At 42.9% G+C, this 23,837-nt stretch overlaps 1 protein-coding gene across 1 annotated transcript in view; it reads left to right on the forward strand.

The window, feature by feature from the left end:
• Window positions 1-23,837, forward strand: part of LOC129834255 (gamma-butyrobetaine dioxygenase-like) — a 27,992-nt gene continuing 4,155 nt past the window's right edge. Inside the window, exons 1-7 of the mRNA XM_055899088.1 lie at window positions 1-108; window positions 1,263-1,745; window positions 4,415-4,529; window positions 12,271-12,469; window positions 21,646-21,751; window positions 22,010-22,206; window positions 23,581-23,747. Coding sequence (XP_055755063.1) covers window positions 1,320-1,745; window positions 4,415-4,529; window positions 12,271-12,469; window positions 21,646-21,751; window positions 22,010-22,206; window positions 23,581-23,747 — 1,210 coding nt within the window. The 5' untranslated portion in view covers window positions 1-108; window positions 1,263-1,319. The remainder of the gene's footprint in view (window positions 109-1,262; window positions 1,746-4,414; window positions 4,530-12,270; window positions 12,470-21,645; window positions 21,752-22,009; window positions 22,207-23,580; window positions 23,748-23,837) is intronic.

Genomic DNA, 23,837 nt, shown 5'->3' on the forward strand with positions numbered 1-23,837 from the left:
CCCACGTGCTAACCTTTCCCCTAGTTTGACAGTCGGCACTGCATTTTTGATAGACGCTTCGTTGACAAAGAACATTCAAAAGTTTAGAAGCCTACCAAAATAATACAGGTACATACATTTTTCATACTTATTTTTTAGATACTACATATTGTAATGTTGCCGGTAAATATAGCATGTGTTGTCACTGGAATGTCTGGTTGCGTAGTGAAAGCAAAGTAACGTTAAATAAGTTATACAGTAACGGTAGTTCACTGTCTCCACATAAATGAATGGGATATATGCTAGCTAGCTCGCTACAAACATGGGATTTTCGTAAATCATTCAATTAATATCAGCAAGTGAGCGTCTAATGTCAACTATTTTGTCATTGGAGGCTAAATTAAATGGTAATAGTAGCTTGCTAAGGTAACGTTAGCTAGTAGTAGAACGAGAGCTAGCCTGGGCAGATAGCTACAGTAAACCTAGCCTTGCAGTTCAGACTCGCATAAGTACAAATAGTTAAAAATATATAGTTTGTATGGTTTCTCAAAGTACGGAATAACAAAATAAGACAATCTATTATATATATTAGCCTTTTTTCTAAATCTGTAGTGCGAGCTGCTTCCGGGACGCTTGCCCATGTATTGACCTTTCATCTAGTTTCCAAAGCGGAAACATGCAATGTATCAGAACAGAATTATAACAACAAAAAATGTGTCGCGCAATGTTGTGGTTTCCACTAGATAGCACAACCACAACGTCAAAATAGTCTATATCGTAAAAATCATGTTTTTTGTTGTTGCTTTTTGCTTAATTTAAGATTAGGGTTAGCATTGTGTTTTTAAGGTTAGGGTAATGGTTAAAATCACATTTAAGAAGATAAATTGTAGAAATAGGCGGGGTTTATGACTTTGTCTGTGGTGTCTAGGGACGACCCAGTGTTGCCGCGCTTGTAAATAACAAATGAAAGCAATTTTGAATACAAAAAATTGCAAGGTCCTGTTCTCCCCATCAGTGTGGTAGCAAGGTGCATTTAGTATTATTACACCTTTTGCCTCAAACTAGCCTATTTTAAATCGAACTATTTAAATAAAAGTTACTTTTTTTAAACATCTCAATTCCATTTATGGTGAAATATGCCTAGATAATACACTACATTTAAAACAATAATTCAAAAATAACTTCAAAATAAAAGTTAAAAAAAACAAGTAATACATGCCTAGATGTGTCTTGACCTGTACCCTTATTAACCGTTGGAATATTTATGATGACTTTGATCCCAGAGTGTACTGTCCTTTCCGACAACCCTTCTGCTCTCATCCGGAGGTCCCGGTTCGAGGATGTGGACGACCACTATAGCACGATGTACCCTGCCGACCATGCTCAAGCGAAGCTCCGTCTTGGCCTGCCATGCCTTGAGGGCTGGGGGTAGGCCTGGATGGGCAGCCGCCATCTCCTCATCTCCTTCTCTTCACCTGACCTGGAGGCAGCTCCGTGGGCACGGGACCCAAGCACCCGCCCCGCTCCCTTCCACCGCCCTGGGGGAAAGCCCTGGGGTGAGGCAGGTCCGGGCCCTGGAGCAGGAAAGGCTACTGGAGGTTGAGTGGGAGGGCAGCGGACAGAGCCTGTACCCGTACACATGGCTTAGGGACAACTGTCAATGCCCACTGTGTACCCTGCAGTCGGCCCAGGCCCGCAGCCTGCTGCTCTCCCAGCTGGACATCCACACTGGGGTCGACCGGGTCCAAGTCACTGACAACAACAAGGTAACATATCTTGGATGAACTTATCTTTCCTCAATTTAACCATAAGGAGGGAAATGTAAAACTGACCTTATATCCGTGTCAATCTAATGGCACTCATCCTACTCCACTTAAGTTAATTTATACTGAACAAAAATATAAACGCAACATGCAGCAATTTCAAAGATTTACAGCTCATATTTTGTATTTTTTATTTAACCTTTATTAAAACTAGGTAAGTCAGTTAAGAACAAATTCTTATTTACAATGACGGCCTACCCTGGCCAAACCCTAACGCGGACGATGCTGGGCCAGTTGTGCGCTGCGCTATGGGACTCCCAATCACGTCCGGTTGTGATACAGCCTGGAATGGGAACCACGGTCTGTAGTGACGCCTCTAGCACTGAGATGCAGTGCCTTTGCCCCAATCAGTCAATTGAAATAAATTCATTGGGCCCTAATCTATTAATTTCACATGACTAAGAATATACAGTACCAGTCAAAAGTTTGAACAAACCTACTCATTTCAAGGGTTTTTCTTTATTTTTTACTATTTTCTACATTGTAGAATGATAGTGAAGACATCAGAACTATGAAATAACACATATGGAATCATGTAGTAACCAAAAAAGTTATACAAATCAAAATATATTTTATATTTGAGATTCTTCAAAGTAGCCACCCTTTGCCTTTATGACAGCTTTGCACATTCTTGGCATTCTCTCAACCAGCTTCATGAGGTAGTCACCTGGAATCCATTTCAATTAACTTAACTTTTAACAAGGCACACCTGTAAATTTGTGGAATTTCTTTCCTTTTTAATGCGTTTGAGCCAATCTGTTGTGTTGTGATGAAGTAGCGGTGGTATACAGAAGATAGCCCTATTTGGTAAAAGACCAAGTCCATATTGTGGCAAGAATAGCTTGAATAAGCAAAGAGAAACAACAGTCCATCATTACTTTAAGACATGAAGGTCAGTCAATCCGGAAAATTTCAAGAACTTTGAAAGTTTCTTCAAGTGCATTCTGAAACTGGCTCTCATGAGGACCCCCACAGGAAAGGAAGACCCAGAGTTACCACTGCTGCAGAGGATACGTTAATTAGAGTTACCAGCCTCAGAAATTGCAGCCCAAATAAATGAGTTCAAGTAACAGACACATCTCAACATCAACTGTCCAGAGGAGACTGCGTGAATCAGGCCTTCATGGTCTAATTGCTGCAAATAAACCACCACTAAAGGACACCAATAATAAGAAGAGACTTGCTTGGGCCAAGAAACACGAGCCATGGACATTAAACCGGTGGAAATCTGCCCTTTGGTCTGATGAGTCCAAATTTGTCTTTGTGAGATGCAGGTGAACGGAGTAGGTGAACGGATGATCTCTGCATGTGAGGTTCCCACCGTGAAGCATGGAGGAGAAGGTATGATGGTGTGGGGGTGCTTTGCTGGTGACACTGTCAGTGATTTCATTTAGAATTCAAGGCACATTTAACCAGCATGGCTACCACAGCATTCTGCAGCGATATGTCATCCCATCTGGTTTGCGCTTAGTGGGACTATCATTTGTTTTTCAACAGGATATTTTGATTCAATTTTTTTGGTTACTATTTATTTCATAGTTTTGATGTAGGCACTATTATTCTACAATGTAGAAAGAGTAAAAAATAAAGAAAAACCCTGGAATGAGAATGTGTGTCCAAACTTTTGACTGGTACTGTAGATATGATTCTGTTGGTCACAGATACCTTAAAAAAAGGTAGGGGCGTGGATCAGAAAACCAGTCAATATCTGATGTGACCACCATTTGCCTCATGCAGTGTGACACATCTCCTTCGCATTGAGTTGATTAGGCTGTTGATTGTGGAATGTTGTCCCACTCCTCTTCAATGGCTGTACAAAGTTGCTGGATATTGGCGGCACACGCTGTCGTACGCGTGATCCAGGGCATCCCAAACATGTTCAATGGGTGACATGTCTGGTAAGTATGCAGGCCATGGAAGAACTGGGACATTTTCAGCTTACAGGAATTGTGTACAGATCCTTGTGGCATAGGGCCATGCATTATCATTCTGAAACATGAGGTAATGGCAGCGGATGAATGGCACGACAATGGGCCTCAGGATCGCGTCACTGTATCTCTGTGCATTCAAATTGCCATTGATAAAATACGATCGTGTTCATTGTCCGTAGCTTATGCCTGCTCATACTATAACCCCACTGCAACCATGGGGCACTCGGTTCACAATGATGACATCAGTAAACCTCTCGCCCACACAGTGCCATACATGTGGTTTGCGGTTGTGAGGCCGGTTGGACGTACTGCCAAATTCTCTAAAACGACATTGGAGTGAGGTATGATCGAGAAATTAACATTATATTCTCTGACAAAACTGCACATTTTAGAGTGGCCTTTTATTGTCCCCAAGGTGCACCTGTGTAATGATCATGCTGTTTAATCAGCTTCTATGCCACACCTGTCAGGTGGATGGATTATCTTGGCAAAGGAGAAATGTTCACTAATAGGGATGTAAACAAATTTGTGCACAACATTTGAGAGAAGTGCAAGTGGGGACACTTCAGGCTGAGGAGCAAGTTTCACACATCCCCATGTGCTACACTAGTGTGAGCTGCCTTTGGGAAAGGTTTGGGATTCTCACGCAAACCCTTAACCAACCTCTGTGGTTGTCCTCAGGTGTCCATAGTGTGGCCGGACCAGCACACCAGCGAGTTTGACCCAGAATGGCTAAGGAAACGGTGCTTCTCTCCTGCTGCCAGACAAGCCCTACAAGAGGAGCTCTTCCTAAACGGTAAGAATATTATGCCATGAACTGCTATATGGCAATTTCCCCACTGTCGCTGAAAGTAGATATTCTGGAATAAATCAGGATAAATCATTTAAAAAATATATAATGATTGAATTTGGTCCCAAACTGGTAGGGCCTACGTAGTTTCATAGCTCTTAGTTTGTGTTGAGCATGTGTCTCTGTCTATTGAAATTCACTGCTGCAGTACACACACACACACACACACACACACACACACACACACACACACACACACACACACACACACACACACACACACACACACACACACACACACACACACACACACACACACACACACACAGCCAATTCACCCATGCTGACAGTGTCCATTCTATTTTTGTCTAGTCTAACAGTAGCTGACTGCTACAGTGCTCTGAAGACCCATGAGATAAATGCTTTTTGTTCTTGAAAATGTCCCTGAAGAATTTATCTGAAAAAGAGTAAGATTCTGTGCCCTCGTACAGTACCTTAACCAAGCATCCTGATGTGCAAATTCCAATGTTACTTTTTGATTGACATTTTCTTTGTGCCATACTAACTGCATTTTCAGTTCTTTAAAAAAAACATATGCTACAGGCCACAAGTACTTTAGAAAAACATTATTGATACCAATAAGCGTATTTACTGTATATCAGTATTTGCTTGTTACAAGTGATCTAAATGGCCATCTAGTTAGCTAAGTGTTGAGCACAGACTGTTAAACTTGAATATGTGTAACATCCAAGAATACATTTCATGCACCACACGCCGTGTCGTAATTAAAAATCCTTCTTTAACCTGTCTCCTCCCCTTCATTGATTGAAGTGGATTTAACAAGTGACATCAATAATGGATCATCGCATTCACCTGGTCAGTCTACTGTATGTCATGGAAAGAGCAGTGTACAAGGCAGTAATGAAGGTGAAATGATGGCTGTAGCTGCATTTCAACTGAGGAGAGACTAGATGGTGTTTCCACACGTGGTCCTGAAGGATCCACAGGTTTCAGTGGCTCCTGCTTTGTTTCCACTCTAGAGTGATTAAAGACAGTGTGTGTGGATAGCAGCCCCCCCCCTCCTTATCTCCTTTAGTACAGGTGTAAGAGGTCCCCCCCCACACACACACTTTGTAAGTGCAGGGTTTTTGTTCTTCAACTGTTGCTAGCTCAGCACCAGGAGTGCTCCTATCAGACAGAGTTTAGCTCATGTTCTGTCTGGCTCTGCCTTTCACACACGCACACACGCGCACCAGCCCCCCTGTCTCTGGGTTTAATTATATCCTCCTGAGGTCTGGTCTGAAATTCCATCTGCCAAAAACCCTGGAAAAATTTACGCTTTTAGATGGATGGATGGTGAAACAATGTTCACATCTGGAAGTTTTGTTACTCAAGTTTTGTTCACATCCCTACCTAGCTCCCTATAGGCCCCTCTCTTTTTTTCTCCTTCTTTCTCTCTCTCTCTCTCTCTCTCTCTCTCTCTCTCTCTCTCTATTTCACTCACAGACAGACCTAGTTTGGAATATCTGTATGTTTTCCTTTTTTCCCAGAAGACCGGTAAGATTGTCAAAGTGTAGCACACGCGGGAGATGCCGAGGTTAATATGATAATATGAGCTGCGGGGGTGTTACTCAGACTGAATCCCCCCTCACTTGTTTTTTGGTGTTTGTAGGAATTAGGAGTTTCCCCCTAACCATTTACTTAAAAAAACAGTTATATTTCATTTATTTACACAGCATGGAAATGAGTGGGAGAATGAACAGTACAGAAACTGGCACAACGGATTTGAACCCCCGCTGTTGAGGGGCACGGGGAGTCCGGAGGCGGCTGTGTTGACCACTAGACCAACCTCCAGGACCACATGCCTCCAATCATTTCTAATTATATAGGGTTCCCCAGACACTGCTGCTGCTGTCAAAGTGTGCAGCCTGTCAATCTCTAGCCCAGAGGATGTCGCTTTCACACATCTAGACCAGACTACATCACTGAGGTATGCAGCGGCCGTATGTGAAATAGCTTAATAACTTGAGACCTTCGGCAAGGTGTGGAGTCTGTGTGCAGCCATGTTCAACCCCCCCCCCTCTCCCCCCTCTGCCTCTGCCATATGGAATACTAATTAAAGGGGAGCTGAATGGAAGTGGATGTTTAGAAACACCGCTTTTAAGCCAAACTCAACTCGTTGAACCAATTTTCCCTGTTGTTTATCCACTCCATGCAACTGAGGGGACCTTGTTCTGACCAGTCTTGGATTTAAATAGTAAGCTATTTGGCATTTTTGAGCCTGCCTCGAGTGCCAGTCGAGTGGGGGTTTGCACTGGTATTTAAATTATTTCAAGTACTATTTTAAACCCAGGTCTGGTTCTAACCTCACTTAAATCGTCTAGGCTAGAGCTTGAAGCCATAGTGTGTATAGTATAACACTCAAATACTTTTTTTTTGTGCCCAGGGAGATTGGAATCTACAAGGAGTGTTTGTCATGATTATATTTGTTAGTGTTTACACTTCCTGTTTATCTTACCGAGGACCTTAGCAACCGTGAGTTGTTTTGCCTTCTTATTCCAAAAGCATTCTAGGAATGGTACTATAGTCATTTTCGGTTTCTAAAACCCTTGTCTTGGGAGATGTGGCTTTTGGGGGGCTGTGGACCTGTTTCAATCACCCCTCCATAGGAAATATTGGATACCACTCGTTATTATTCCCGTTATTATGAGGCATTGTCTTTCTAGGCCTACATTATTAACATTACCAGTACACTCTTAGAAACAAGGGTTCTTCGGCTGTTCCCATAGGAGAACCCTTTTTTGGTTCCACGCAGAACCCTTTTGGGTTCCATGTAGATACCTCTGGGGAACCCTTCTTCAAAGGGTTCTCCTATGGGGACAGCCAAATTACCCTTTTAGGTTCTAGATAGCACCTTTTATTCTAAGTCTAGTAGTCATTATCTTCTGTATGTTTATCTACTGTTCCAACTCGCCGCATCCTGTGAACAGTAATCAAGCCTGTACACTGGCCCTACCATGTCCTTAAGCTCTCTTTGAACGCTTGAGGAGGATGAGGATTATCGTCGGTGAATGACGTGGTGTTTTCTCACTTTCTAGCTAGCGTACTTTGAGCCTTTTACCTACCGTGAGGTGACGAAGAAGTGTTGGCTGGCTTATCCAAGAGGCCACCGTCTTTTCTCACACATCTTCCTCTGGACTCTTCTCTACCGACTAAGGGGTAGTGAGTGCGGCCCAGTACATCACCGGGGCCAAGCTTCCTGCCATCCAGGACCTCTATAGCAGACGGTGTCAGAGGAAGGCCCGAAAAATTGTCAGACTCCAGCCACCATAGTCATAGACTGTTCTCTCTGCTACGTCACAGCAAGCGGTACCGGAGCGCCAAGTCTAGGTCCAAAATACTTAACAGCTTCTACCCCCAAGCCATACGACTCTTGAACAGCTAATCAAATGGCTACCCAGACTGTTTGCATTGCCCCCCCTCTTTTACGCTGCTGCTACTCTCTGTTTATTATCTATGCATAACCACTTTAACACTACCTACATGTACATATTACCTCAATTACCTCGACTAACCGGTGCCCCCGCACATTGACTCTGTACCGGTACCCCCTGTATATAGCCTCGCTATTGTTATTTTACTGCTGCTCTTGAATTATTTTTTACTTAACACTTATATTTCTTAAAACTGCATTGTTGGTCAAGGGCTTGTAAGTAAGCATTTCACTGTAAGGTTGTATTCGGCGCATGTGACAAATAACATTTGATTTGAAATGTGTCAACACCTTTTACTCACTGTCTGCTTGGTCACTACCATAGTGCCTACTGAGTCACTCTCTTCTCTGCGGTGCAGATTTTGGATCAGCTCGCCATGCATCAGTTTAAAGCATCCTTTCATGAGATAAACAGGCCTAATCTGACTCTGGGCCAGTTGTTAATGTTATAATGAGATAGATACTTAAGACTGTCCCTGTTTGGCCACCAAGGAATGGAATATTCTGCTCTGATGTAGTTTTAGCAAGCAAGCCATGTTTGTAAATCGTAATAAAATAGGATAGAATTATTTCTCACTTTTTAATGAGGACCTAATTGATATCTAGCTTGGCTTAGAGATGAACACAAGTATGAATATATTTAAACAAAAATAGTTACTTAACGGCATAGATATTGCATTCACTAGGTTCGCTGTCTAAAGTATTCTCATCAGCTCAACGTCTGAATGTTACGATAATTTGCCCCGACTTGGCCTCAGTTAGTCCTAATGGAACTTGATTTGTTCCTACTCATCCAAGCAGCAACTGATATGTCTTTCCTTTGACTTAATGGGAGTCTGTGTCTTCCTTGACTCATCTGGTATGAATTTAGACACCCTCTGGACCTACGGGCTCTTGTGGTCGATACGTGAGAACACATCAGTTTGGGGGGGAAAATACAAGGCTCCTAAAGACATAGCTGCACCGGAGCATCAATGGAAAAACACGCATCTTTCCCCCCAAACCTCACCATTTCCATGTACACACACCGATTTGTCGATCAAGGAGATGAATCTCTCCCGCTGAGCATGTGCGCACACACACACACACACACACAGCGCCACACACGCACGGACATACACAAACACAGACACACACACACACATGGATGCGTATGGTATGTTTCGGTGGATGTGTAACCAGGCCAGCACAGCACAGCTCAGTTCAGCTTTACTGCTCAGGAGAGTGATAAGGATATTAAAGATCTGAATGGATTGAATAGGTGTAAGCAACATGGGGAAATTCCATCCAGCCCATCTGAGGGCTAGGTCGAGCTATAACAAGAGGGGAAAGCTATTATTGCTGACTCCTATTCCATGTCTTCCAGATCTATAAAAAGTACTATGGTGTAGAGGTAGGGATTAGGGGGTCGGTTTGGAATTGGTCAATAGACTCTTTATTAAAGCTGAGAAGGCAGAGGTGGCTCTGTGGTGCAGGTTTCTCCATTAAACAGAGAAAGGTTAGTTTGTTGTATTCTCCAGAGAAGAGACTAGCTGTGCCACGTCAGTTTAAGACACAGGCTCTTTGTAAATGGGACTTCAACAGCTACAATGTGCCGACGTGTGTGTGTCTGGGACTGTGTGTTTATGCAACTTCACTTCTCACATGATTGGATACAGGATTGTAGTTATTTTGCGGAAACCTCTGTATTCAACTAGATAACATTTCTCTGGCCGATTATAACACCCAATTCCATTCATCTAAAATTTCAGTACAGCTGCAGGCTTGTCCTGATAGTTGTAGTGGGCACACTCACTGGCATCAGCCCCCTTTGCAATGAAAGCACTGATGAATGCCACCATGTTTGTGAAGGCCTTTACAGCAAATACAATACGGCGTCTAATACCTCCAGTCGAAAAGAACTGAACTCCACAGTTGACCTTGTGAGGAAGTTGATCTAGTGTAATTGAATTGTGAAAGACCCTGTCTTCGCCCAGAGCAGCTTTTTGGGGAACTCCACGACGAGAGAGAGAGTACCTCGTCTGGAAAAGCCGCAGAAGACCAACGGAAGGGAGGAAAGGATTTACAAATGCACACTCCCATCAAACAGACAGATAACACGTACATACACAAGCATAATAGTGTCACATTAAAAGTCCTGCGTTCTTCGACACATACGTACTAGGACAGGCACTAGCTCTCTCTCAAACACACACACAGCCTGACATTGTATCTCAGTTAACCCCGGCGCTGATTGGCCTGGTGGACTAACGCTACACGTTTCAGGAAATCAGAGCAGCGATTTTGCGCTTGGTGAGAATTTGAGTGTCGAGCAGAATGTTCTGGGCCCTGCACCATCTGAACCCTTCCAGCCCGGGCCCACTGCCCAGCCAGCCGCTCTCTTACCCCATCCATCACCCACTAAAGGGCCTAACCGGGTTTAGCGCTCTCTGCTCTGACTCTCTCTATGCTCCTTTCCACTCTCCATTTTCTCTCACTTTTTTCCCTCTGTCTCCATTTGTCTCTCCCTTCCTATCCTTTCCTCTCTCCTTACTCTCGCTCTCTACATTTTTCTTGGACCTCAAGGATTGAAATCGGTTTGTTCAAAACATAACGGTCCTTGGTTTAAAACATAACAGTGAAGGTAGTTAATACTGATCTTGAGTCAATCAGGAGATAACCAGTGATGTTAGCCGAACATGACAAGTTCACCAGACAAGAAAAGGTCAATTTACAGGGGGAAGGCAAGTTCAGCCAAAATTCCTAATTCGATACCACATGCTTTTACCTCTGCTGTTATGGCTTACTACGTCATGTGTGATATCCAAAACCCCAGGGCTCTGTCCCTGAAGCACCGTTCTGCCTCTAGCCAAGAACTTTATGTCCCCCTTTGTGTGCAGATACATACCGACTGGTCAAATGGTGTCTATGGGCTAGTCTTATTTCATGGGAGTGCTTGTAACATTGGAAGGAACTAGCCTTTATTCTAGAAGTTCCTCATACTTCAACCTTCTCTTTGTCGGTGACCCTCAAGATCAGCCAGCCTTTAATAAAGATCTTATTTCCCTTCCAAACATGTTTCAACCCTCTTCATTTACAGAGTTAGGATTGGGGGGATTCTTCTTGACTTTTTGACAGAGAATTGTTTTGGAGATGACAGCGTGACAGGAGATGTAGAAACCTGCTGTGGGTTAAGTCATCAGTATCAGTGAAAGATATCATTGTATCTCGATGACTCTATGTTGCAGGTGAAAAGGTTCAGGATCATCCCCCAGAGTGACAATCAAGCTGCAGCATATTCCTGCAAAGCCCCTAGACACTCCATGTGTTACCATAGCTGTACTCACAGAGCAAAATCCATTGACTACGCCACACAGATAATTACATCAACTGAGTTGATGCAAAGTCAAGCTTTCTAACATCTGACTTGGATTATCTCTCCACTTAATCCTGATGAATTGCTACTGAAGAGGTTTGTTGTACCCCCCATACATACACACACTAAATGAGCTCGGCAGCTGTGTCTGCAATGCAGGAGCCACTGGAGAGAGCCTCTATGGAAAAAGGGCTGAAGCCAGCTTGGTGCAAAGCGAAGCAGTGGGAGGCTTTTTCCACTGCTGTCAGTCGAGACATGCACTCTTCTCACCCCTTTCTCCCCCTTCCTCTTCCTCCTCACAGAGTATTCAACCATAGCGAGCTGGCCTCCCTCCCTCCTATCCCTAGGAGGAAACGTTTCATGGACACACAGACACATTATATACAGCCAGTACAGACTGTGACCGGGAGCATTACACATATTGCCATTAGAGTCCATTGTTCATTGACAGGCTGTGGTGTCTGTCCATATGGTTTTGACAACCTCAGCTGTCCTGAAACCAAGGCAAACAAACCAGGACATTCTATTCTGTCCCCGACCTGCACCCCAGGCAGTTCAATCACTGCACAGAGCAGAAACTGTCAGTTGTCAATATTGGTAGAAAATGGCCGAAATTTGTATCTCTAGAGTTAGAAGTTGCACTCTCTATGCATTGCAAAATTCTGACGTTGCAAAATTCCGGAAATTTACCAGGTTTTTCAGAAATCCTGCCTCAAGGATTTTCAGTTGAAGGATTCCCTCCCAGCTTATTCCCTCCTGATTCTGGGGAGCCTCCAACTGGAATTTCGGAAAAATCTGGGAACTTTGACAAACTGATACGATACAGGACGGTATGATACAGACCATACAGGATGATACAATACTTTAATGAAGTGCATCTATCTCCTTGGCTTTCTCAGAGCGTGTGTACTGGGACTCAGAGCTGCGGATCCCCACGGCCAACTTCGAGGAGGTCCTCCACGACGACAAGGCCGCCCTGGCCTGGCTGCTGGCTCTACGTCGCGTGGGCATCGTCTACCTGAAGGGGGCGCCGGTGGAGCAGGGTCAGGTGGCCCGCCTCAGCCAGAGGATTGGATACCTCCGACTGACATTCTATGGGTGAGAAACCTTTCCCTCTGACTTTATTAGCTTCATATACTCTTAAACCAAACCACGGTGATATCATTTCTAAAAAGCTCTGCTTTTTTCACACAGCTTTATATTTCCACCGCAGTAGATTTACTAGGGTGCGTTTGTTGTCAATTTTTCCTAAACATCCTAATTATAGAAACCATTGCTACTCTCAGCTATCCGCTCCTTTGTATACTGAGGATAACATGGGCAGCCTGGTTAAACCAGACTGAACGCTACACTTACTATTGCTACCTTCAGTCTGGATTAACCAGAGGTTTTATGGACATGCAACGTAATTGAGTTTTGGTAGGTGAGGCCTCAATCCATCTTAACTTGGGCTGTTCTAGTTCAGTAATGCTTGCACAGGGACAAAGACTGGGAGGCCAGTCCAAAATGTAGCCAGGGGACATTAAGCCCGAGGTATTACCCAATACACTCAATCAAATGTTATTTTTCACATGCGCCGAATACAACAGGTGTAGACTTTACCATGAAATGCTTACTTATAAGCCCTTAACTATTTCTTGAACGGCATTGTTGGTTAAGAAAATATTTACTAAATAAAGTAAACATATCAAATCAAAAAGTAAGGCTATATACAGGGGGTACCGGTACCGAGTCAATGTGCGGGGGTACAGGTTAGTCGAGGTAATTTGTAAAGTGACTATGCATAGATAATAAACAGTGAGTAGCAGCAGTATCAAAACAAAGGGGGGGGGGATTAATGTAAATAGTCTGGGGGGCCATTTGATTAATTGTTCAAAGGTCTTATGGGTTTGGGGGTAGAAGCTGTTAAGGAGCCTTTTGGTCCTAGACTTGGTGCTCCGGTACCGCTTGCTGTGCGTTAGCAGAGAGCACAGTCTATGACTTGGGTGACTGGAGTCTTTGACCATTTTTTGAGCCTTCCTCTGACACCGCCTGGTATATAGGGTCTGGATGTAAGGAAGCTTGGCTTTGGTGGTCTGTTTGAAACATATAGGTATTACAGACTCGGTCAGGGAGAGGTTGAAAATGTCACTGAAGACACTTGCCAGTTGGTCCACGCATGCTTTGAGTACACGTCCTGGTAATCCGTTTGTGAGTGTTGACCTGTTTTAAGGTTTTGCTCACATCAGCTACGGAGAGAGTGATCACACAGTCGTCCGGAACAGCTGGTGCTCTCATGCATGCCTCGAAGTGAGCATAAAAGGCATTTAGCTCGTCTGGTAGGCTCACGTCACTGGGCAGCTCGTGGCTGGGTTTCCCTTTGTAGTCCGTAATATTTTTCAAGCCCTGCCACATCCGACGAGCGTCATAGCCGGTGTAGTAAGACCGGTGACTGAAGTGATATACTCCTCAATGCCATTGGATGAATCCCGGGAACATATTCCAGTATGTGCTAGGAAAACAGTACTGTAGTGGAGCATCCGCGTCATCTGATCACTTCCGTATTGAGCGAGTCATTGGTACTTCCTGCTTTAGTTTTTGCATGTAAGCAGGAATCAGGATGATATAATTATGGTCAGATTTGTCAACTGGAGGGCGAGGGAGAGCTTTGTATGCGTCTCTGTGTGTGGAGTAAAGGTTGTCCAGAGTTGTTTTTTCTTTCTCTTTGTTTGCACATGTGACATGCTGGTAGAAATGAGGTAAAACAGATTTAAGGTTGCCTGTATTAAAGTCCCCGTCCACTAGGAGTGCCGCTTCTGGATGAGCATTTTCTTGTTTGCTTATGGCCTTATACAGCTCGTTGAGTGAAGTACAGTCTGCTGTCATTCTGATCTAAGAATATTACTACTGCTTATTATGAAGAAAACATACATCTGTTTAACTTTGGTGTAAACTAAAGGTGTGTTTAGAATTATTTTTGTTGTATTAATGCTATTTAATCTCTCCTCAGACTAATATTATTCTGTTTGTCCTGTGGGTACCTTTGCCACTGTTCCACCCCTTGTGTATTGCGCTGTCATGGTGTATTTGTTATTATTCGTAGCAGTCTAATACACCATGACAGCGCAATACACAAGGGGTGGAACAGTGTCATGGTGTATTTGCGCTGTCATGGTGTATTAATGCCAGCATTGGTTTGTGGTGGTAAATAGACTGCTACGAATAATATAGATGAGAACTCTCTTGGTAGATAGTGTGGTCTACAGCTTATCATAAGGTACTCTACCTCAGGCAATACCTCGAGACAGTTATTGACAAATAGACACACCCCCCTGCCCCTCGTCTTACCAGACGTAGCTGCTCTGTTCTGCCGATGCACAGAAAACCCAGCCAGCTCTATATTATCCGTGTTGCCCTTCAGCCACGACTCTGTGATACATAAGATATTACAGTTTTTAATGTCCGGTTGGTACGATAGTCTCGACTGTAGATCATCCAGTTAGTTTTCCAATGATTGCATGTTGGTCAATAATCAAAGCTGAGGTTGGAACAACAAGCATCCCACAGCCAGCAGATAAGCCTAGGTCGGTGGAAGCTAACAGCTGCGAACCAAAGCAAGAGACATGTCATTAAAGAAGCTGCAGTTTTTGTTGATAAAAAAAAAAGAAAGAAGCTGCAGTATTTATGTCTTCCACCAATAACAACCCAAGAGACACAACAAAATACCAGTGCACATATTTGCATATATTTGAGCACAGAGACTCCATGCCAAGAGCAAAGAAGAGACCTAGTATAATTGTGATTCATCAGCTGGATTCGGTCTTATGTAGCAAAATTTGAAATGTTTATTTTTTATTTTTACATTGGATAAAAGTAGAGACTCAGCGCAACAAAATGGTATATCATACACAGCATTTTTGAGGAACAATGGGAAAGTAATTCTGCTTTGAAAGTTGATACACTCACTTTTGAGAAAAGGGCCTTCGAATGTTTTGGTACCTACTGGAGAGCTCTCCTTTGTCTACACCAGTAGTTCCCAAACTTTTTATAGTCCCGTACCCCTTCAAACATTCAACCTCCAGCTGCGTACCCCCTCTAGCACCAGGGTCAGCACACTCTCAAATTTAGTTTTTTTGCCATCGTTGTAAGCCTGCCACACACACACTCTATACGATACATTTATTAAACATAAGAATGAGTGTTTTTTTGTCACAACCCAGCTCGTGGGAAGTGACAAAGAGCTCTTATAGGACCAATGCACAAATAATAATAATAATCAATAATTTTTCTCTTTATTTCACCATCTTACATATAAAACCTTGTGTATAACTCACCACGGGTTAATAAGAAGGGTGTGCTTGAAAGGATGCACATAACTCTGCAATGTTGGGTTGTATTGGAGAGATTCTCAGTTTTAAATAATTTCCCACACACGGTGTGCCTGTATTTAGTTTTCATGCTAGTGAGGGCCGAGAATCCACTTTCACATAGGTACCTGGTTGCAAAGGGCATCAGTGTCTTAACAGCGCGATTTGCCAAGGCAGGATACTCTGAGCGCAGCCCTATCCAGAAATCTGGCAGTGGCTTCTGATTAAATTAAATTTTCACAGAACCGCTTTTTGCAATTTCGATGAGGCTCTCTTGTTCAGATATCGGTAAGTGGACTGGAGGCAGGGCATGAAAGGGATAACGAATCCAGTTGTTTGTGTCATCCGTTTCGGGAATGTACCTGCATAATTGCACACCCAACTCACTCTGGTGCTTCGCTATATCACATTTGACATTGTCCATAAGCTTGAGTTTATTTGCACACAAAAAATCATACAATGATGGAAAGATCTGTGTGTTGTCCTTGTTAATGCAGACAGAGAAGAGCTCCAGCTTCTTAATCATAGCCTCAATTTTGTCCCGTACATTGAATATCGTTGCGGAGAGTCCCTGTAATCCTAGATTCAGGTTATTCAGACGAAAAAAACATCACCCGAATAGGCCAGTCGTGTGAGAAACTTGTCATCATGCAAGCGGTCAGACAAGTGAAAATTATGGTCAGTAAAGAGAACTTTAAGCTCGTCTCTCAATAAAAAAAAAATGTCAATACTTCACCTCTTAATAACCAGCGCACTTCTGTATGTTGTAAAAGTGTTACATGGTCGCTGCCCAAATCATTGTATAGTGCAGAAAATACATGAGAGTTCAGGGGCCTTGCTTTAACAAAGTTAACCATTTCATATGTCCAAAACGTCTTTCAAGCTGTCAGGCATTCCCTTGGCAGCAAGAGCCTCTCGGTGGATGCTGCAATGTACCCAAGTTGCGTCGGGAGCAACTGCTTGCATGCGCGTTACCATTCCACTATGTCTCCCTGTCATGGCTTTTGCGCCATCAGTACAGATACCAACATGAGCAGCAGCTACGTTTGGCTACATACGGACCAGTGGAATTCCCACGAGAGAGTAATGGTTAATGTGATTGGATGTTAATTATTTGACTAGGCTACCTGTATTTGACATTGTGTTGTTATTTCGCTGATGGTTTAATTTGATTTTTGTCAGTGAAACGAGGCAACTCAGACAAGAAAAAAACCTTATTTAATGTGAATATTTCTTTTTATTTGCGTACCCATGACGACATTGCGCGTTTGGGAATACTTTGTCTACACCCATTCAGCATTGTTCACACCCTCTTAAGCCCCCTCTTCTCTTTAAGGATTGACATGAGGTCATGTGCTAAACAGTGAGTAGTGTAGTAAAGATTAAGACTAAAAGTGGTAGTAGCCTACAATAAGGGAAAAATTCCAGGTAAACAGAAAGTGGTCCAGATGTTAAAAATATTTGATAAATACTAGATGACACTTACCCAGACACACTTGTCTAAATTGATGTGAAATAAATGCTATAACCCCCAGCCACATCCAGTGGTGGAAAAAGTACTAAATTGTCATACTTGAGTATAAATCATTTCAAGTTCCTTATATTAAACCAAATGTTTTTTTAAATTATTGACAGATAGCCAGAGGCACACTCCAACACTCAGACATAATTTACAAACGAAGCATTTCTGTTTAGTGAGTCTGCCAGATCAGATGCAGTAGGGATGTTCTCTTGATAAGTGTGTGAATTGGACAATTTTCCTGTCAAAATGTAACAAGTACTTTTGGATGTCAGGGAAAATGTATGGAGTAAAAAGTACATTCTTTTATTTTGGAATGTAGTGAAGTAAAAGTAAAAGGTGCCAAAAATATAAATAGTCAAGTAATGTAAAGATACCCCCCAAAAATACTTAAGTTCTTAAGTACTTTTAACCACTGCCAAAATGCACACCAGTACACACCAGTATATTAACATACTTTATATACTGTTACACACGTACTTATCACATAGTATTCCATACATATAGTTGAAGTCGGAAGTTTACATACACCTTAGCCAAATAAATGTAAACTCAGTTTTTCACAATTCCTGACATTTCATCCTAGTAAGAATTCCCTGTCTTATGGTCGGTTAGGATCACCCATTTAATTTTAAGAATGTGAAATGTCAGAATAACAGTAGAGAGAAGGATTTATTTCAGCTTTTATTACTCACGTTCCCAGTGGGTCAGAAGTTTACATACACTCAATTTGTTTTTGCCTTTAAATAATTTAACTTGGGTCAAACGGTTTGGGTAGCCTTCCACAATAAGTTGGGTGAATTTTGGCCTATTCCTGAGTCAGATTTGTAGGCCTCCTTGCTCCTACACATCTTTTCAGTTCTGCCCACAAATCTTTTATAGGATTGAGGTCAGGGCTTTGTGATGGCCACTCCAATACCTTGACTTTGTTGTCCTTAAGCCATTTTGCCACAACTTTGGAAGTATGCTTGGGGTCATTGTGATTTGAAAGACCCATTTGCGACCAACTTCCTGACTGATGTCTTGAGATGTTGCTTAAATATATCCACATAATTTTCCACCCTCATGATGCCATCTATTTTGTGAAGTGCACCAGTCCCTCCTGCAGCAAAGCACCCCCATAACATGATGCTGCCACCCCCGTGCTTCTCGGTTGGGATGGTGTTCTTCGGCTTGCAAGCTTCCCCCTTTTTTCTCCAAACATAACGATGGTCATTATGGCCAAACAGTTCTATTTTTGTTTCATCAGACCAGAGGACATTTCTCCAAAAAGTACGATCTTTGTCCCCATGTGCAGTTGCAAACCGTAGTCTGGCTTTTTTATGGCGGTTTTGGAGCAGTGGCTTCTTTCTTGGTGAGCGGCCTTTCAGGTTATGTCGATATAGAACTCGTTTTACTGTGGATATAGATACTTCACAAGGTCCTTTGCTGCTGTTCTGGGATTGATTTGCACTTTTCGCACCAAAGTACGTTCATCTCTAGGAGACAGAAGGCATCTCTTTCCTGAGCGGTATGACGGCTGCGTGGTCCCATGGTGTTTATACTTGCGTACTATTGTTTGTACAGATGAATGTGGTACCTTCAGGCGTTTGGAAATTGCTCCCAAGGATGAGCCAAGTCTTGGCTGATTTCTTTGGTTTTCCCATGATGTCAAGCAAAGAGGCACTGAGTTTGAAGGTAGGCCTTGAAATACATTTACAGGTACACCTCCAATTGACTCAAATGATGTCAATTAGCCTATCAGAAGCTTCTAAATGACATAAACGCCATACGTTGCTGCTACTATTTTTTTGTTTTATCCTGCTGCTCAGCCACTTTACCCCTGATTGTGTATCACAATCACTTTACCCAACCATGTGTAGTTAACTAGTGATAATGTTAAGATTGATTGTTTTTTATAAGATAATTTTAATGCTAGCTAGCACCTTTCCTTGGCTCCTTGTTGCACTCACATAACAGGTAGTCAGCCTGCCACGCAGTCTCCTTGTGGAGTGCAATGTAATTGGCCACAATCGATGTCCAAAAATGCAGATTACCGATTGGTATGAAAACTTGAAATCGGCCCTAATTAATCGGCCATTCCGATTAATCGGTCGACCTCTAGTCCGAACACTCCTTGGCAACAACAACACCAGGCTCCAGAGCCTCGAAGCTGTAAAACAGGGAATAACATTTAAAAAAATCAGGAGACATTACAACCCTGCACAACATCAATTCACCTCCCAAGTTTAGATAAGAAGATTCACCTCATACAATGCAATGAAAAGGATTTTCACCTGAAGTGCTGGTACTGCTTGATCTGTGGCATCGGCCTGGAGTCAGGTGTTGTTACCAGCCATAGCTTTACACCAGCACCGTATCATCCTCCAGTCCAACCAGCTGTGGGATGTTGGCCCATTTCACAGTGCTGTCCTTCACAACACCAGCAATCTCAGACAAAATGTTCACTCTGGTCTTTCTGAAGCGCTGCTTGATGACAGTCGGGGGCAAACTTGGTATGGCCTGTAAGGAAGTGAAGGTCCAGACTGTGGTGGAGCTTGTGCATGGTTCGACAGGCACAATACTAGAGCACAAACCTGTTCTTGTTTTGGCCACAGCAGTTATCCCAATTCAGGTCCACACGTGTTTCCCCAACTCCATAGTTGATGAAAAAATGGTGCATGTAGTTGATGACTGCGCTGCTACCTTTGCTTGCTTGGGCCAGCTCTCTTTTTGATGGGAGGCATTAGACCATTCTCCTTGTATGACTGGTGGAGGAGAGTTAGGCATGTCCTACTGATGCTGAAAGACAAATTCCAGATACAAATATTTGAGCATTATTATACAATAGATGCAAAATGGCATTCTGAGAACATCACTACACACACATCATACACGTAATGTTAGCTAGCTAGCCAGCCATCTAGCGTCAGCTGGCTAGCTAACAGCAAGCTTTAACTAGCAATACAAACCGATTGGCATAGCTACCTAAAGTTAACCAAATAAGTTCACTGTTAGCTAGCTAACATTAGGCTATAACTAGCCTTGCGAAATGGCATTCTGAGAAAACATCACTAATGTTACGCACAATTCATACACCTAAATGAATGTTAGCTAGCAAGCCAGCCAGTCATCTAACCTCAGCTAACGTTAGGTAGCTAACAGCAAGCTTTAACTTGGGGTCTTATGTTTGGACATGTTACATTAACGTTAGCTAGCTAAAAAATGAACTATAATCCCAATCCATAGAGTAACGTTACTAGCAATACAAACCAATTGTCATAGCTAAAGTTAACCAAATAAGTTAGGTTCAATGTTAACGTTAGCTAGCAAGCCAGCCATCAAACTCCAGCTGGCTAGCTAACAGCAAGTCTTAACTTTCAAGGAAAACAACTTTCTGACAAAATTAGAAATGTATAATGTCTGAAACTGTAGCTAGATTCTTACCCATCTACATGGATGAGAGCTTCACGGCAGACTGCAACCCGTTTCATTAAATAAGATGTCCTGTGTCGTTTCCATTTAGTTTGCACAGCTTGTTTGGCCCGTTATGTTCCACTGATTTCAAAACTCGGTGTTCTTCTTCCGTGATAACACTGTTGATCGCCGTTTCCTCGCCATCACTGTCATCAGAAGACTCTAGAATGTCTTCTTCAATGAAAAGGTTTTTACCTAAGTCAGGGATGTCTTCATTGTCTGATTCATTTTCAGAGTCAGCATGGCACGATCGTCCTCCAGAAAGTAGTCCATCACAACTTTTTCCCACTGACCTTTGTCGATAGCCCCTGATAAATTCAGGGCAGCAACGTTATTGAGAGCAGTAGCAACATATTTGCAGTTCTCCATGGCTAACGTTATCTCTTTAGAAAAAAACTGTAGTAGAAAGGATTATTTATGCATATCTAGCAGCTAATTTTATAGACACAAGATGCTACACCGCAGAACAATCTGAAACTCATCTCTCGGCATGTCCAGCCCACTCATTTTACCAGCCAATCATGGCTAGCGGGAAGGTTCCTGACTTTTTCTTTAGCTAAACCAACAAGGCTCTTAATTTAACAACTTTATTCGTATTTACAGATGGCATGAAAGTTCACATGTTCGAGAAGGCACTTCTGGCTGAAAACACATTTTGATTAAAAAAAAAAAGTACGTTCAAACGCTTCTCCTGTGAAGTCGTGACTTGCGACATACACCTAGTTTCCTGAATCGGGTCACAATTGACATACTATTTCAACAGTATCCATTTAACAAAATACTAGAAATGTAGGACGATGAGTAACTTTTTCCATGTCCTGTTGCTCTTGAACCTTTTTAATGTTTCCAAAGATAATGCCTTGGCCATTAGTGCTCAACACCTTTGTGATTAGACAATTAGTTAATAATCATTAATAATGGACCTTTCTCAACTTGTCTCATTCCTTTTTCAGGCACACATGGCAGGTGCAGGACAAATCCCAGGCTAACAACGTGGCCTACACCTCTGGCAAACTCAGTCTCCACACTGACTATCCAGCACTGCACTACCCACCTGGAGTGAGTAGACAGTATCCACCATCATGTTCATGAAATCTACATTAATCCTCTCCTATCCCACTATCGGTCAGACACCTGAGTCATATCTGGATGAAACACTCTTGCACGCACGCACACACGCACACACAAAATATATATATATATATATTTTAAGCAGTTTACTGCACACAGTCCCCACCCCCCATATTGTAAGATGTATGTTTCCTATATGGGATGGCTGTTAGCAACGGTACTAATATCCTGTATGGCTGTTTGCAGGTGCAGTTCCTGCATTGCCTGAGCCAGGCTGGCGAGGGCGGGGAGAGTGAAGCGGTGGACGGCTTCCACATGGCAGATCAACTGAGGAGAGAAGACCCCGAGGCCTTCAGGACCCTCACTTCCCTGCGGGTGGACTTCACCGACACAGGGTCCGACTACTGCGACTTCATGGTGCAGTCCAAGAACCACATCATAGAGTGAGTGAGCGCCACACCATTCAAATACATAAGACATGGATGCATTGGCTTGTTTTTCGCACACATAAGAGACATCACTCAGCTTACATATTAATGTGACTTGACAGGAGGTCAGTCTAGAACTGCTCCAGGTAGCACATGGACCAAAATACACACAGACAGACAAACAGACAGACAGACAGTCAGTCACATTCCCAGGATTATTTTAAAGCTACATGGATGTGATTTAGGAGCTTGATGGATATGTGTCGCCATCTGCTGCTCAGAATTTAAACCGCAATATAAATGTATAATACACAACCTTCAACCAATGTTCACTCTAAGCTGTGCGCAGGAGCGCAGCTCCCCTTGGACTGCTGTGCAGAATAAATATCAGCAGGACACATGTTGTGTGCATCTACACAAACCACTCACGCTGTAAACACAGTCCAGTTCAAAGTGAATGGCACAGATCCATATATGGCAATTATATAATTGCCATATATGGATCTGTGCCATTCACTTTGAATTGCCATATATGGATCTGTGCCATTCACTTTGAACTGGACTGTGTTTACAGCGTGAGTGGTTGTGTGTAGATGCGCTTGTTTTGAGATCAAAGCGAGGGCTGCATGTAGCCACCTGTGCACATTTGTTCATATTCTTTGCTCGTTAGTGAGTTATTAGCCCAGTTATAGCTAATGTTTTGTCAACGATGGGGGAGCGGTTGCTTCCTACAAGAGCACAAAATGTGTGCATTTCTAGTCATCTTTGAAAAGCTAGTCAGGAATAATAATGAATTTTGTGGATTCTTGCATCAAATCACACAACATTTTCAGTCACCTCCTTGTCTGAAGGACAAGTAGCTAAACAGGTTAATATCAAGCCTTTTTTTTTCAAAAGTCTCATGGAATGTAGACAGACCTACATTCCATATCACACATTTGCTGCTACTGTAGGCTGTTATGCGATGCATTTTTTCTCATTGTTTTTGATGGTAGGCCACTCTAGTAGGACCTACATTATGATCAAATAGCCAGCCACTGTTAAAACTGTAACTTAAAGCAGGTACAGCCTCAGTGTTCACTGTAAACGCGCCCCGGAAGTTGCACAGAATGTTGCTCAGTGCCCAACATTTTTTGAGGGAACATAGCCTGCAACTGATGGGTAAGAAGATGATTTTAAGTGAGCAAGCAAGGTCACTGTGGGAATTGATATATACTGCTACTGATCGTTCTTATGCGATTGTGTCAGATATGTACATCTGACACTTGACAACTGCCGAGTCTGATTATGCAACAAGGCCTAGATGTCCAACATGCAATCTTTTTCATCGTTTTTTAAAGGTTGACACACACACTTACTAACAGTGGCACCCCTCCTCTCTCTGAGCAGTGTTGACAGTGATGGGCGGGTGGTCCGGATCAACTACAACAATGCCACCAGGGACTCTGTGCTGGACCTCCCCCTGCACCAGGTCCAGGCCTTCTACAGCTCCCTCAAGGCCTACGTCCAGCTGATGACGCGACCAGAAAACATGCTCACCTACAAGATGGAGCCTGGTTAGTGTGTGTGCATGAGTGTGCCCCTTCAACATTAGCAGTTCAAGTGAAGCTTCCCTGGATAAAAGTTGCCAATGTGAATAGGATTGT

Source organism: Salvelinus fontinalis, chromosome 35 (assembly GCF_029448725.1).
Source record: "Salvelinus fontinalis isolate EN_2023a chromosome 35, ASM2944872v1, whole genome shotgun sequence".
Taxonomy (NCBI): Eukaryota; Metazoa; Chordata; class Actinopteri; order Salmoniformes; family Salmonidae; genus Salvelinus; species Salvelinus fontinalis.